This window comes from Hyla sarda, chromosome 1, assembly GCF_029499605.1.
Source record: "Hyla sarda isolate aHylSar1 chromosome 1, aHylSar1.hap1, whole genome shotgun sequence".
Taxonomy (NCBI): Eukaryota; Metazoa; Chordata; class Amphibia; order Anura; family Hylidae; genus Hyla; species Hyla sarda.
The window spans coordinates 58,357,342-58,373,529 of NC_079189.1; the positions used below are offsets into that span (position 1 = coordinate 58,357,342).

Consider the following 16,188-nt stretch of genomic DNA (forward strand, 5'->3'; position numbering starts at 1 on the left):
GAGGTCCCACCTGCATTTCCTAACTTTAGCATCTGCCAGGCTGCTGCAGGAGACACTTTGCAAGCAGGACTGCAGGCAGAACCAGAAGGAGGACCCCTGGTGGCCAAATTTTTCGGGGTTAATTTAAGAAATAAAGTAAAGAATTGTATTAGGAAGTATATTAGAAAAGGAATTCAAATAGGCCAATCTTTAAATGGACACTGTTACCAAAATTTTTTTTGATATGTTGTAATACTTATGTACTACAACATATCTCTAATATAGTTTCATTATTTATTTTATTTTTTTTTATTAAATTGTTTATTTTACATTTGAAAACCCACTAGGGGTCTTCCTCCTAGTGGCCGGCTGCAGCCTGGCGTGACGTCACGCTTGAATTTGGACCGATGCCGGCTGGGCAATCGGTCCTAATTCATTCAGCCTCCGCTCGCTCCCTGCCTGTCAATCAGACAGGTGGGAGCGAGCGCAGTGAACGCCGGGGCTGCGCGCATTGGCTGCCTAGATTCGTGAGCAGCCCGTCCCCGCCCCCCGCATGTAATCATCAGGGTGCCTCCAGCTGTTGCAAAACTACAACTGCCAGCTTGCCCATACAGCTGTTGGCTGTACAGGCATGCTTGGAGTTGTAGTTTAGCAACAGCTGTGGGCACAGCTAATGATTAGTATAGGCACACTAATGATTAGTGATCAATGTTTATAAAACTGTTTTTTATAAAGTGTAATTGGGCATATAGGGCCACGTTGGGGGGGGGGGGGTTCTATATTATTATGATTTCCTAAATGAAAAAATACCAACCATCCAGGGAGGAGGAGACCCCCGGGCAACCTGCCGTGCGATTCGCTGATCATCTATGTGCGCTCCTAATAGGAGTGCAGCATAGATGAAGTGAGGGCAGAAGTCGGCACCCAGCAGGCGTCAGTGACATAGCGCCTGCTGGGTAAGTCGGCTTCCGGGAGAGGACAATGCAGCAACACAAAAAGAACTGAAGATGACAACTTTGTAAGTTATAAAAAAAAAATTAAAAGGCAGGGAGGGGGTTAGGGGTAGATAACCAATAGGTAGAGACAGAAGAAAAAAAGAAAAAAGATGGTGGGAGCTAAACATATTCATTTTTATTACTAATGACATTTTCCATTTAAACTCAAAGGGGTTGTCCAGTCAAAATTAATTTATCCCCTATCCACAGGGGATAGGTAGCTGATTGTGGGGGGTCCGACCGCTGGAACCTCTGTGATCTCCGGAATGGGACCCTGACTCTTAGTGAGGAGTGTGTGTGGGAGACGGCTCGTGCTCCACTTATTTCTGTTAGAGTGCCGGAGATGCCCGAGTGCTGTACTCGGGTATCTTTGGCACTCCTGTAAAAATGAATTGAACGCGTGCCGTCTATACAGGTAAGTTAAACCCATAAAGGTATGGTTGGGTGAGTTTAGTGTGAAAGAACTTGTCTGGCTGCACAGAGCCCTGACCTCAACCCTATTGAACATCTTTGGGGTGAACCAGAATGTAGACTGTGATCCAGGCCCTCTCATCCAAAATCGGTGCCTGACCTCACAAATGCTCTTATGGATGAATGGGCGAAAATACCCACAGTCACCTCCAAAATCTTGTAGGAGCAAGGAGGAGCAACTCCATATAAAGGTCTATGGATTTAGAATGGGATATCCTAAAAGCTCCTGTATGTATAATGTATAGGTGTCCCAATTCTTTTGTCCATATCGTGTAGTAGGAGCTTACAACGAGTTAAATGGTAGATTCAGCTCTGTTATGTCTTTGGTCTCCAGTTTATTTATGAGCTTTGTGTCAGTGTTGGGTAATAATGAATGATTCCTGACCTGCCCCATATGTTCTGAGCAGATGTACAAGGAGTGAAGCGGAGACAACCTGTGGTGTTATTGATGATGATTGAATGTCATTTGTAGAGCGGGCTGTGAAAGTTGGAACAGGTGATCCTGCCCCTGTTGTAAACCGTAACCTCGAGTTGAAAGATCCACTATAGTTAGATCAAGGGGTTGTCCCACCTCGTTCCTTCTGGCTTTTCTATTCCGGGGGTGGTTAGGAAAGCTGAAATCAGCCAAAGCGGCGAAATTACACAAGTTGTGTAACTCTCATTGACTTTAATGGGAGTTATGCAAATGGTGTAGCCCCATGAGCCACTCCTGGTTTTAAACAGAGTAGCACGCAGTTCTACACCATTTATGCGACTCCCATTAAAGTCAATGGGAATTATGTAAATTGCTTAACTTCCCCACTTCAGCTGCTTTTAGCTTTCCTTGCTTTTAGGAGCTGGAAAAGCCAAACGTAACAAGGTTGGATTACCCCTATAACTAACTATAGTGGATCTAATTTGAGGTTACTGTTTACAGCAGATCACCTGTTACCAGAGCCGTAACTTGTAGCTCCTGGGCCCCAATGCAAAATCTGTGACAGGGCCCCATGTCTACCGTGTGCCATTTATAATACTGGTGTTTTTTTTATGGGGCAGAGGTTTCTTTGGGGCCCCCATGGGCACCAGGACCCAGGTGCAACTGCTACCTCTCAGCCCCCTATAGTTATGCCCCTGCCTATTCCAACTTTCACAGCCCGCTCAACAAATTCCATTCAATCCTCATCGATAACGCCACAGGTTGTCTCCTCTTCATCCCTTTTACAGTATATCTGCTCAGAACAATTGGGAATGGTCAGGAATCATTCATTACTACCCATTACTGACACTAGACATGACACAAAGTAACGAGACAGGACAACCCCGTTAAGTGACTTGTCACTTTGGACAGTCCCTACTTGTTAGAAGGGAACCTGAAGGGATTCTGCTGAGCCGCTAAGCAATCAGCTGTAATCTGTAGGGAAATGTGGCAGTATTCGCTCAGTTTCCCTAGAGCGTTTTCACAGGAGAAATTAAAGGGGTATTCCGGCCCTAGACATCTAATCTCCTGTCCAAAGGATAGGGGATATGATGTCTGATCGCGGGGTTCCCACAGATGGGACCCCCACGATCTATGTTCAGCACCTGGTGTTGATTTAGAACGCTGGGTGCGGGTGGCAGGGGTCGTGACTTCACAGCCGCGCCCCCTAGTGATGTCACACCATGCCCCCTCAATGCAAGTCTATGGGAAGTGCCCATTTAAATCAATGGGTTACCTGTGTAATGTGAGACGGGACAGGTCCTCCAGAGCAAGTGACGATCTTTGTAGCCGCTCTCCACTTTGGGATCCTAAGGACTCTATTAAATCAGAATTCCCTTATAGGTTGTATTCAGTGGGTTTACCTTGTGTGCCTTTTTATACATACACTAAAAGTATGGGAAGTTGGAAGAGGGACATTACTGCGGCAGGATCAGTCTACTCCAGTTATCTCCAAACTGTGAACCTCCAGATGTTGCATAACTACAACTCCCAGCATGCTGTTGGAGGACCACAGTTTGGAGACCACTACACTTCTTCTTGATTGTAGCCATAGTGACACATAGTTGTGCGTCAGTACTGCATAGACAAAACGGTAGGATCTTTTTAATCAGAAGGTTTTGCACAGTTGTTTTCATTTTCAGTTGAAATAAATGTATTTTCAAAGCTTTACATTTCCTGCAAATTACCGAACATCTGATCCGACACACCGCGGCTCTAGATTGTGTCAGCAACGTGCCTGACATCAGGAGTGCGGCGGCGGCGGCGGCGAAGTGTTTTCATCTGCTCATCTTTTAAGATTTATCCTGAAAATGCGCACTGCAGGGGAGGATAAATCTTCTACACCTCCAGTAATAAATCTAGGGTGCAGGATATAAGGATTAGGTGTTTATCTGTAGGACAGATCTTACTGACAAATACAAGCTGCATTCATTTTTATTTCTACTCCAGAAAACAGCAGGAATTGTGGACGGTTCTTGAGAAGCGGATGAGGGAAGGTCTGCTAAACACCGATGAGGACAAAAGTCCATTGTCTGCAAGAAAGAAACGAAGGTGAGTAACCAAGGAGAAGGGTTTTATTGCTGATTTATTAGTTATTATTCCTACAGCTAGTAATATGTCCAGTATGTAGACATGTAAGAAGGGAACCATTCTTGTAGCTTTCACCTACTTGGTCAGATAACCTCAACTGGGGACCTTACTCAGGAGTCAACCTTGGACTGGTCGCGACAGTGCTTTACTTATAGCTTGGCGGTCATGTACTGTAAGGGTATGTTCACACTGCACACGCTTGTGCAAAGTCAATTTCTGTTTAAAAAAACATACAGTCTCTTGCTATAGAAAATCCTGTTGCTATTGACTGTAAAGGGGTATTTCGGCCAAATACAACTTATCCTCTATCCAAAGGATAGGGGATAAGACGTCTGATCGCGGGGGGGGTGCCAGCGCCGGCATTCTATGTGTGGCTGTGTCTCCAGTCTCGAAAACCTCTTTGTTGCTGGAACTGGAGACGTCACGCCACGTCCCTCATGACGTTATGCCACGCCCCCTCCATTCATGTCTATGGAAGGGGGCGTAACTGCCCCCTCATGATGATGTGATGATGTGTACGGGTGGTGGGTGTAACGAATATGTGTACAATATGTACCCAGACTTACAAACCATCCGATCTGTCTAAGGATACAGATGACAAATATGGGATGTATAAGTTGTTGTGTTTATTGGCCACATATAAATCCTGTATTCAGCACCAAAAAAACAATGTGTAAGAAGGGGAACATATGTAAAAAAAAAAAACACTAACATATGTCAAACAAGAGGCTCCCTAAAGTGCGGTGAGTCTTCATCATGATCCCGTTCCAAATGGCAATCTGCATGAAAAAGAAAGAAGGAAAATTAATAAAACTATACACCAACAAGTGGTCACTTAAAGGCATCAAGGAAAGCAGACATCCACATCATTATACAGAATTGATCATTTGTTATTATATAATTCACGATAATTCATATATACCTGGTGTTACGGAAAAACCACATTAAGGCCATTCGGGCGGAGAGAGCCCAACTCATGAATCCATTTCAATTCACAATGCTTAAGTCTGCTCACCCTATCACCCCCTCTCTTGGACAATGGTGTATGGTCCAAAAGGGTAAACCTCAAGTCATTCTGTGCAACACAAAAAGAGAGAAACACAGCCGCACATCCACCATATGTCATTTGATCTACTTGCTTCTCAGCATAATTTCAAAAACTAACAGGTTGTTAGTATACATTTTGATCAAAAAGTACAAGCCCACTCGCCACGTCAAGGCCACCTCGTTAGAGTGGGTCCCTAACCTGACACTGGCGTAGCCCCTGGCGGCGACCACTGCCTCCGAGACCCCATGCCCAATGGAGGGAACGACCCAGTGGCCAGGCAGCCCCACTACTGCCCGACTCAAGTCATTCTCACTGTGTCCCGTCCCTGCTTTGATACAGGTAGATCTAAACAAAACATCCATTTTAACAAGTTTGTCACGTAAATTCGGGGGTCTGTGATACGACATCAGGAGTCTGTTTTGAAATTCATTAATGTCTAGATAGCTAACACGTAGTAGGTAACAGTGTGTGTGTGTGTGTATATATATATATAAATATATATATATATATATATATATATATATATATATATATATATATATAAATATATATAAATAGTATATTTTACCCCCTGTTCAGTATGTATCACTAAGCTTGAAAATGGTCTTATGGCAGGACAGAAAAGTTGCTGTGATGTGAGCATTAAACCCCCTTTTTTTTTATTCCAAATTTTGGAGCGCTTTGTGTTGGATGCTCCCTCTTTATAAAGTAGCAGGTCTCTAGGGGTAAAAGGTGAACAGTCTTATCAGCCATAGAAGTCATATGATAAATTTCGGCAGGAGCAGCCAACCATCGTATGCATGTGGTAGCCTTGTGACTCTTCACCACAGATGATGTTGGGGACCTAAAGATTGGTCGTCTTGAGATAGTAGAAAGGAAAATCGACAACTCACCTCAGTCAGCTGTTAGAATTCTTCTTTATTGCATACTCACGAATGTGTTACTTGGGAAGAGGGTAGTGGGGGGGACACAGGGTGGCAACCAAGCTCCGTTTCGCACGATGAACGTGCTTCCTTCGGCCATGGCCGGAGGAAGCACGTTCATCGTGCGAAACGGAGCTTGGTTGCCACACTGTGTCCCCCCCACTACCCTCTTCCCAAGTAACACATTCGTGAGTATGCAATAAAGAAGAATTCTAACAGCTGACTGCGGTGAGTTGCCAATTTTCATTTCTACTATCTCAAGATGTCTATTTGCACTATTGCCAATCAGAGCACCACCTTCAGCGATTTAAGTCTGTATCTGCTACTTCTACACCGTTTCATATACAAAGGGGATGCAGTGCTGTGCTAACTGTCTATGAACTGACATAAAGATTGGGCATGTTAGATTTCAACTCCCCGAGTCATTTATTCTGTCACAGTTGCCTGGCAGAGACTTGGACCCCCTTTCTCCAATTAAATAACATAAAGCTTTATATATATATATATATATATATATATATATATATATATATAGATGATGATTGAGAGAGATAGTTGTCAGCTAAACAAGAGTTCAGCCAACCTTTGGTTGCCACCACTACCTCACTAGCTATTGTTCTGTTGTGTCAGGACGTGCCATCAAAGAAGAACCCTCTAGTATTTTTCTGTGCTATTCTGACCCTAGTTTCCAGAGAAAACTCTCTGTTACCTAAGAACCATACTGCTAAAATCTTGCAATGAGCCATAAGAAAGAGGGAGAAGGTGTAGTTCATGTTACATAACTCTTTATACTTGGCCAACTGCTATATGCGCTCAAAACAATTTAGCATAGCCACACATAGCATAGGAGCCAGAACTTGTTGTGGATTCTATTAAATAAGTTATTTCAACTTCACAACACCCTTTCAGAACAAAGGTGGCAACATTTACACTGTGCCCTTTAAAATGAATGGTTGACTGTAATATGTCCCCCAAAGCCACTCTATGCCCATCATGTTCCTAACTGGACTTATAGACAGGTACTAGGACATGAGACAATACATTCAGAAGGGCGCTTCAGATCAGAGGTGGATACCTAAGCATTGAAAACAAAGGGAAAAAAACAGCCAAAAGGTCATATAAACAAAGGCAATGGCTTCTTTACATTTTGGATGTTGGGATGTGATTCAGCACCATAAGGGGACTCTATGTTAATATTTCTCATAGGGCCCTCTATGTATGTGTGCCACTTAATCCTGTTAGTTCTTACATGGTAGGTTGGATCCAAACCCATGGCCCCGGTGCTGCAGCTGTGTCTACATGGAGCCCATACTGCCCAGTCGATGGCGATGATTCATAGTGAAGCACAACCCCAGTGCACTTATTAGACATTACGAAGAAATCCATATAGTCCAGGCTCTTATCCTCCATCACTGATGTAAAAGCTCAGGCCTCACAGTATGACTGCGTGCAGTGTTGTTATCATACGTCTTTCTATTATAATGTATTGTTGTTTTCTGTAGAAGCAGCAGACGTCAGATAATAGTAGGTTGTTACTGCTGTCATAATGTGGGATCCAAATGCTTTCTGTAGACTGTTCAGAGTCGAAGGGGCAACATGAGAATAAAACACTAGATATAAATAAGAATATTAGGTATTCCACTTATTATTCAGTTAGTTTTTTGCTTATGCCCTGGGTGTTTTAGTAACAAATCCAACTGATGGCTGCAGGGTACAGGTTAAAGGGGTATTCCAGGCCAAAACTTTTTTTTATATATCAACTGGCTCCGGAAAGTTAAACAGATTTGTAAATGACTTCTATTAAAAAAATCTTAATCCTTCCAATAGTTATTAGCTTCTGAAGTTGAGTTGTTGTTTTCTGTCTAACTGCTCTCTGATGACTCACGTCCTGGGAGCTGTGCAGTTCCTATGGGGATATTCTCCCATCATGCACAGCTCCCGGGATGTGACATCATCATTGAGCAGTTAGACAGAAAACTTCAGAAGCTAATAACTATTGGAAGGATTAAGATTTTTTAATAGAAGTAATTTACAAATCTGTTTAACTTTCCGGAGCCAGTTGATATATATAAAAAAAGGTTTTGCCTGGAATACCCCTTTAAAGATCGATCTTTTATCAGAAATAGGTGCACTCAGGGTTACATCATTTAGTACAGTAAAAACCTTTTACTTCACAAGGGAAATGTTTTATCTGACTTGTGAAATCAACGTATTAACCAATTTGCTAGTCCATTGAATACCATTTGTACCGACCAATAAAACCTAATGGTCATAAATGGGTGAATCGATCCCTGAAGTGGGGAAAGTCAAATCGGACCCCATAGCTTTTGAGACCTCCTATTAAAGGGGTACTTCAGTGGAAAACAAATTATTTTAAATCAACTGGTGCCAGAAAGTTAAACATATTTATAAATTATCGAAAATAGGGAAGTAGGAATTCAGCCCACCTGTTTCGGCACCTGCACAGCCAGCCTCAAAGCTCAAAGTGAATACCATAGGAGAAGGTGGAGCCAGCGCTGAATAAAGACATTCCTTTAATTAAGTCATAGTAAAAGTCCATACAAAGGCAGGAAAAATGAACACTAGGACAAAAGTGCATTAGTGCATAGTGGAAGCACCTCTGAAAGCCGACGCGTTTCAGGCCGATTGGACTTTAGTAATGGCATATGTGTTGTCTCTTTGGCACACTCCTTTATACTGAATGAGCCCGGTGTTCTCTTCCCACAGGGGGAGGGAGGACAGGAACTGGCCCATTGTTAGACAACCAACTTTATTGTCTTGAGTGCATAAAAACAAACAAAGCGAATACAAGAGCATATTCTGCAATCAGCAGGTCCCCTCAATAGCGTATGTCTAATGTACCAAGACATTTTTTTCTCTGTTCATAATGGTGATGTTTCAAAACTGAAGTTTTCAGCAATAGAAAAAATTATCCCGAGAAGAAGAGGAGGTGACAATAAACGTCACCTACACAATAGAGAGGCTATGTGGATTTATTAGTTCAATAGCATTCACCCTTTTGGTTTGAACAATAGAACGGACTTGATTCTTCATTATTGAGTATTTTTGTAAGCTTATGCATATTTGTTTCTTCTTTTTTACATCGTATGCACCTTTTTGCTATGTTTGTTTTTATTGCACTCAGGACAATAAAGTTGGTTGTCTAATAATGGTCCGGTTCTCCCTTCCACCGGGCTTATTCAGTATAAAGGAGTGTGTCAAAGAAACAACACGTATACCATGACTAATGCACTTTTGTCCTAGTGATAATTTTTCCTGCCTTTTTGTGGACTTATACTATGACTAAAGGAATGTTTTTACTCAGTGCTGACTCCACCTTCTCCTAGGGTATTCATATTTGTAAATTCTAAAGGAACTGTCCAGAGTACGAGCAAATCCCTATAGCAAACCTCTCCTGCTCTGGACAGTTCCTGATACGGTCAAAGGTGTCAGCAGAGAGCAGTGTGGTCAGACTGAAAAGAACTCCAGAAAGAAAAGAACTTTCTGTGGAGCATACAGCAGCTGGTTTTTTAAAAGAAGTAATTTACAAATCTGTTTAACTTTGTGGCACCAGTTAATTTAGGATTTAAGGACGGCACGGCATCAGTGTAATCCCAGGTTCAGACAGTTTACAGTAGAATACAGCAGCCTGATCTGTGTGAAATTGTTCAGCATTTCTTCTGGATTCACAACAGAAACTAGTCCAGCATTTTACTTCTTATACCCTTTCCAAAGGATAGGGTATAAATGTTTGTTCGTGGGGGGGGGGGGGGGGGGGGGGAGGGGGGCTGACCATGCACCTCTATGGGAAAACCAGAGATACAAGAGTACAGTAACCCCTCGACATGCGAGGGCCCCGACATATGATCAAATCGACATACGATGGCCTCTCAGAGGCCATCGCATGTCGATGTCAGCATCGACATACGATGCTTTTATATGTCGGGGCCATCGCATTAACTGCTATCCGACAGCGCAAAATGCTTAAGCTGCTGTCGGATATCAGTTTAAGCATCCCGGACAGGTTCACTTACCTATCCCCGCTGCTCCGGGTCCACTTCGCGATCCTCCGGCGTTCTCTGCATCTTCTCCGGGGTCCGGGCCTCGCTTTCCGGCGTCGTTATTACGTCGCTGCACACGCCATCCTGGCGCCGCAACGTAATAACGTCACCAGAAAGCGAGATCCGGACACCGGAGAAGATGCGGAAAAAGCCGGAGGATCCCGACGAAGATGCCGGAGGAGCGGGACAGCATAGGGAGCCCCTGGGACAGCATCGGGAGCGGTGAGGACGCAGTCTGGAGCGGCGGGGACAAGTGAGTATAACTTCCTATACTTTACTTTGCAATAATCCCTTAACATACGATGGATTCGACAAAGGATGGGTCGTTTGGAACAAATTACCATCGTATGTTGAGGAACCACTGTACAGTGCTCATGTATCTCCAGCTCTCCTACAGAGATGCATGAAGAGGGCATATTGACCCCCGCTCTGTGCCGGGGGGTCGCAGTGGTCAAACCTCTCACGATTAGACACTAATCCCCTATGCTTTGCATAGGACATAAGAATTTAATTGCTGGACTACCCCTTTAAAACTGTTGCCAGACAGATTCTATGTAAGCAGTGTTTAGAATTAGCAGATCTATGATGCCTGGGTGTTGCTAGAGAAATTTAACCTATTAATCAATTTACTTTTATTAACTTATTTAGTAGCTGAGGGGGCAAATGCTTTTTCACACGACTGTTTGAAATCGGGAAAGGGGTAAATACTTTTTTACAGCACTAATGTAAAATTAAACACACAGAACCTAGACAAACAGATGACATAGCTTTCTTTGTATTTATAGAACAAAGTTATCAAATATCCATTTGGGAAATGAAAGGGCTTCATTATTCTACATGGTACATGGATATCTTAAAGGTTATATCTGATAAAGGCTTTCGTAGGATTATGGATCAGGGCACAAGAGATCCTGAGATCAATTTTTACTCTCTGTGGCATGAAATATAGTGGAAGGAAGGATAGTAATGCGGAGAGACAGATCATTTGTTGTGTTGTGTATTTTCCATCCATTAGCACTTATGATGTGGATGCAGCTTCATCTATCGCCAGGGTAGGTGTGACCACAGTGGGGGGGTTCCTTCAGTACGAGGCGACTGACACATTTTCATGCTGGCTAAGAGGTTTCCCGGATTTGTTCTATTGGTTGTTGGAATCTTTTACCATTACTTGCATCTAATCTTCATGCCGGGAAATAGAGCGTTCATTGAGTTGTCTTTGTCATTTAATAGGAAGTGTTGTAGTGATTATACTGACTACAGGCTTAGTTTACATTCCATTGACTTACAGACTTAGTGCTACGCTATCTGTATTACCAGTGCGTCTTCTAGTTAATGCAATCCAATTTGTGGAATAGCCTTGATTGACGAAATATTGGAGCCGAGAAAAAAGTATAGTTAACAAGCCGGGATCGGCTCAGGACATCAAAGGTACCAGACGTAGTGAATGTAAGCAAAGTCCAGTAAACAAGCCAGAGTCAGAAGTCAGGGATAAAGAAGAAACATCATCAAAACAGTTTAAAGATCTGCAGTTAATAAAAAGGAATTTCACAGACAAAGTTCTTTGTATCAGACCTATAGCCAGGCAAGGTCTGCAGGTGAGAAGGTGGTTTTTAAAGGAGTACTCCAGTGGAAAACATTTTTTTTTATCAACTGGTGCCAGAAAGTTAAACAGATTTGTAAATTACTTCTGTTTTAAAATCTTTTTTTTTTTTTTTTATTCAAACAATTTTTATTTTAAAGAAATATAGAAACACTAGGTACAATGGATTACAAGTAATCAAAAGTACAGTACATACAAAAACGTACCGAAAGTGTAATATAAGTAAGGACATTCAAATTGTCGTCAGAAAGCATAGGCATAGAGCAATAATACAAACCGGTAATAAAATTGTATTCAGGGATCTTCCCCGTGTCGGCAGCTATCGGGGTCAAACAGCGTCCGAGGTAGGGCAGTTCACAGCCTGTTTATACTATATAGAAAGCTGGTAACAGGCATAGGTAACAGAGGGGATCAACGAGACCTATAATCAGTATTAGCATACAGAAGGGCAGTGGGGGCTCGAGTACCACGCATTCCATTTCCTCTGAAAGGCCTTATAGTGGTGACAAGCTAAGGCATATGCTCTCTCATAACTACACGATAAGTTGACAGAGTTGATCAATTCTAGTAAGGAGGGGACATCAGCAGTGCGCCAGCGTCTCGTGATCAGAAGCTTAGTGGTTATCAGGATGTGGGCTATGGGCACACGGACTTGTGACGGTAGCTTGTCTATATCTAGCAGCAGTAGTGCTAAGCTAGGTTTCAGGACAAATTCCCCCCCTAAAAATCTTCTCAGAAGCAACTGTACTCCCTGCCATAAGATACGTAAGTTTGGACAATCCCATAAAGTATGCAGTAGGGTTCCTCTTAGACCGCAATTGCGCCAGAATGTGTTAGGGCACTCTGGATTCATTACATTCAGTCTGGCGGGAGTAAAGTACCAGCGGAGCGCAGTTTTTATGAATGCCTCTCTATGATTGGTAGAGTGTAGCAGTTTGTTTGCATTATGGAAAGCTTGGGTCCATTGTTCTATCGTGAATGATTCCCCAAGATCCGACTCCCATTTAGCCATATAGGGCAGTTTCACTGTGTCTGTCCTGCCACCGAAAAGGTTGTAAAAAAGGTTAATCCCTTTCTTGGAAGGTACCGGACTCTAGAAAAAATGGATGTTTTAAAATCTTCATCCTTCCAGTACTCTGAATACTGAATACTACAGAGGAAGTTCTTTTCTTTTTGGATTTCCTTTCTGACCACAGTCCTCTCTGCTGACATCTCTGTCCATGTCCGGAACTGTCCAGAGCAGGAGCAAATCCCCATAGCAAACCTCTCCTGATCTGGACAGTTCCTGACATGGACAGAGGTGTCAGCAGAGAGTACTGTGCTTAGACAGAAAGGAAAATCAAAAAGAAAAGGACTTCTTGCGGAGCATAAAGCAGCTGGTAAGTACTGGAAGGATTAAGCTTTTTAAATAGAAGTAATTAACAAATCTGTTTAATTTACTGGCACCAGTTCAGTCACACAAAAAAATGTTTTCCAGTGGAGTACCCCTTTAAGGAGGCTGCCCATGACATCCCTTTTGAGCTTTATCTATCTCAGCAAACCTGTGGCACAGAGCATAGGAGCCAGGCCGGCAACTGGAGGAGATGGGTTTTTGGAAAAGCTGGCTCGGACAAGTGCATAATCTTCATTATGATGACATGCTGGGAAACAGAGCGTACATTGTGTTGTCTTTGTCATTTAATACGTAGACGTAGTGAGTGTAGGCAGAGTCCAGTAAAAAAGCCAAGGGTCAAATCTATATAGTCAGAAGTCATATCAAGCCAGGGGTAAAGCAGAAGAATATTCACAACAATCCAAAGATCTGCAGTTTAATTAAAAAGTTCTTCATATGAGACCTATATCTGTGTATCAGATCTATAACTAGGCGAGGTCTGCAGGTGAAGTGGTTTTTAAGGATGCTGCCCATGGCAACATCTTTGTGCAATATTTACCTAAGGAACGCTATGGCACAGAACATGAGAGCCAAACCGGCATCTGGAGGAGATGGGTTTTGGCAAAGCTGGCTCGGACATGTGCATAACAGTTAGTTTACATTCTGGACTGAGCTGCTGGGTTGTAAGATCTAGCAAATTAGCCTTGACTTCAGGAGTGACATAGAGAGCGTTACAATTTACTAGGCATATATGAGTTTAAATACTGTTTATTGGAATAAAAGGTCAACAGCTATCTCTTCTGATCCTCCCATACAGCTGGGATGTGTTCTAAATAAAGGGACTTGAGACGCCTCTATCAGACGCATCTAAGGGTGACTTGTCTCCCTTCAGAACAAAAGGATCAGGTATGTGGAAACCCAAGTGTCCGTTCCTTCTGAATGGCCAACCATGTAGTGCCAGGACAACTTGAGTCAGCCAGAACAAGAGCTGAAGCTTGATGGCATCTCTCCACTCTTGCTCAGAGAGACTATGGTAGGCAATATGGTCAAGGGTTGCCCAATCTTTTAGTAACTCTGAATCTTTGCCGATACAATACCAATCTTTATAGGGACTATATTGTGTTGGCTATGTGGTGAGCTGGGGTGTTGCAATAGTGTAGCAGGGTCTGGTGGTATTAACCCTGTGGGGTAAGGTGTTATTAACCCCAGATTATTCGTTACTCCAGGATGTGGTTATTCCGGTATGGTAACCGCCGTCAACCAACCCAAAATGGTTTTCAATAAAGGAATGTCCACAGCAGGAATTATGCAAGAACTGGAACTTTTACTTGTAATTATTAAGAAACAGTCTTTACAGTTATGCAGTTTCTCTAGAGGCAACGGGGACACAGGATACCTTGCAGGCTTGCTGGGACTTGTAGTACTGAGAATATCTATGTGGGCCACTGTGCTACTAATATTATTCTTGAATTGAGTAGTAGTCACTAGAATTGTAGATAGAGCTTGATAACTCACTTTGAAGTGGCTGCAGGTTCTTTAGGCTTTGGCCAAGCTGAGATGAATTTAGATAGTACAGGTATTGTGCTTGGCTGATATCCAGCAGATAAGAAAGTGCAGGAACAAGAGAGCTAACTGAGAGACTACAGCCTCTTATATACTAAGGAGGCTGGACTAAAGCCCATTGGTTGCAAAGCCTGTGTGTCCTGTACCCAAGGGACTCTGGGTATGTCACATGACAATGTTTCACATGCCTAACACTTCTGTACATTTGTACAAACTTTATACATATTGACAATGCATACACAATATATACAATGCATTTATATGATACAATAGAAGGTGAGCAAAGAGGTGAACCCTGCAGGAGAGCCCTATGGACTGCAGGGACTCTTTCTGAGGGGATTTAGGGAGGGTACAGGACCATGTCCTGTACCGGGACACCACAATTATGTCTAACATGTGCCTCCAAACCATTGCAAAGTTAAAGGGGTACTCCACTGGCCAGTGTTCTGGCTGTTTTCGGAACATTTAGTTCCGAACACTGTGCGCGCGGTGCGGGGGGTCACCAACGCCCACTCATGATGTCAGGCCATACCCCCTCAATGCAAGTCTATTGGAGGGGGCGTCACGCCCCTTCCCATAGACTTGCATTGAGGGGGCATGGCCACTGGCCAGTGGAGTACCCCTTTAAAAATGACTGTGCAGATTACATGTACTTTATTAGTGTTTCTTTTGTATGGTAGATAATAAAGAGTTGCTGGTTGTTCTGGGACTTAACTTGAGTCTTTCGATGTGTTGTGTTTCAGCATCCTGAAAAAGAAGAGATTGCGGCCGGTGAAGCGTGTCTCCTTTTCACACTCAGACAGTCTCTCCAAGCTCCTGCAGGCCGGCCCACGCTCTGACCAGTTTGGAAGCGCAGAAGCTTTAAGCATCTTGGATACTGGAGAAAGACTGTTTATTTTCCGAGCTCCTAGTGTTTCTCCCACTCCTCAATCTAAGCGTAAAAAAAAGAGGAACTTTCTCAACTCCAAGAAGTCCAGTGCTGTTTCGACTTAGCAATAAAGAGTTAAATATTTTATTTTTGCTAATATATATAAGGTATATCTTCTTTTAAAAAAAAAATGTAAGCAACGGTAAATTGTTGTTTTTGTAAATGTGTACATAGAGAAAATCTGATTAAAATTGTACATGAATGATGGAAATGCGGAGTCTAATGCGATATCTTGATTACACAGGTGTGAATATTTTGAACTTTACATCGCCAACCTGGCTCATTCCTGGTGCCCGTCCTCATTTGTAGTCAGTAAGGGAGGGGCTTTTCATAGAATTTATGTAGCAAGCTTTTCCAAATGTTAATCTAAATTATGCAGCTGGATTCCAAAAGAATACATTGACTTACATGGTAAATCTGGTACCATTTTAAAAAGCTTCTAAAATGTATTTAAAAAATATATTATATAAAGGGTTCTATAGCTTTAGGGTTGTTTCAAGTCAACTAATGTAAATGGACACAGGGTGCAAGTCTGGTGATGTTTCTGGCTGATATGTTTTTGTAATCCTGGACAACCCATTTAGACAGAACAAAACATTATTTATTTGTGTTTCAGTTCCGTTGCCTCTCTTGATCCCTGACAACCATGGCAGCCAATCACTAGCTGCAATAGTGAACTCAGTTTGGTTGACACACCGTTGAT

General features: G+C 42.7%; 1 protein-coding gene across 3 annotated transcripts in view; it reads left to right on the forward strand.

Moving 5' to 3' along the window:
* The window catches only part of EVC2 (EvC ciliary complex subunit 2), a 164,903-nt gene extending 149,157 nt beyond the window's left edge, over positions 1-15,746 (forward strand). For 2 of the 3 annotated variants that reach the window (XM_056555126.1, XM_056555127.1), the window contains 2 exons: positions 3,850-3,951; positions 15,301-15,715. In XM_056555126.1, coding sequence (XP_056411101.1) covers positions 3,850-3,951; positions 15,301-15,550 — 352 coding nt within the window. In that variant the 3' untranslated portion in view covers positions 15,551-15,715. Of the gene's footprint in view, positions 1-3,849; positions 3,952-15,300 lie in introns of all 3 variants that reach the window. The other variant, XM_056555125.1, reaches the window with a different exon arrangement.
* Positions 15,747-16,188: the final 442 nt, after the last annotated feature.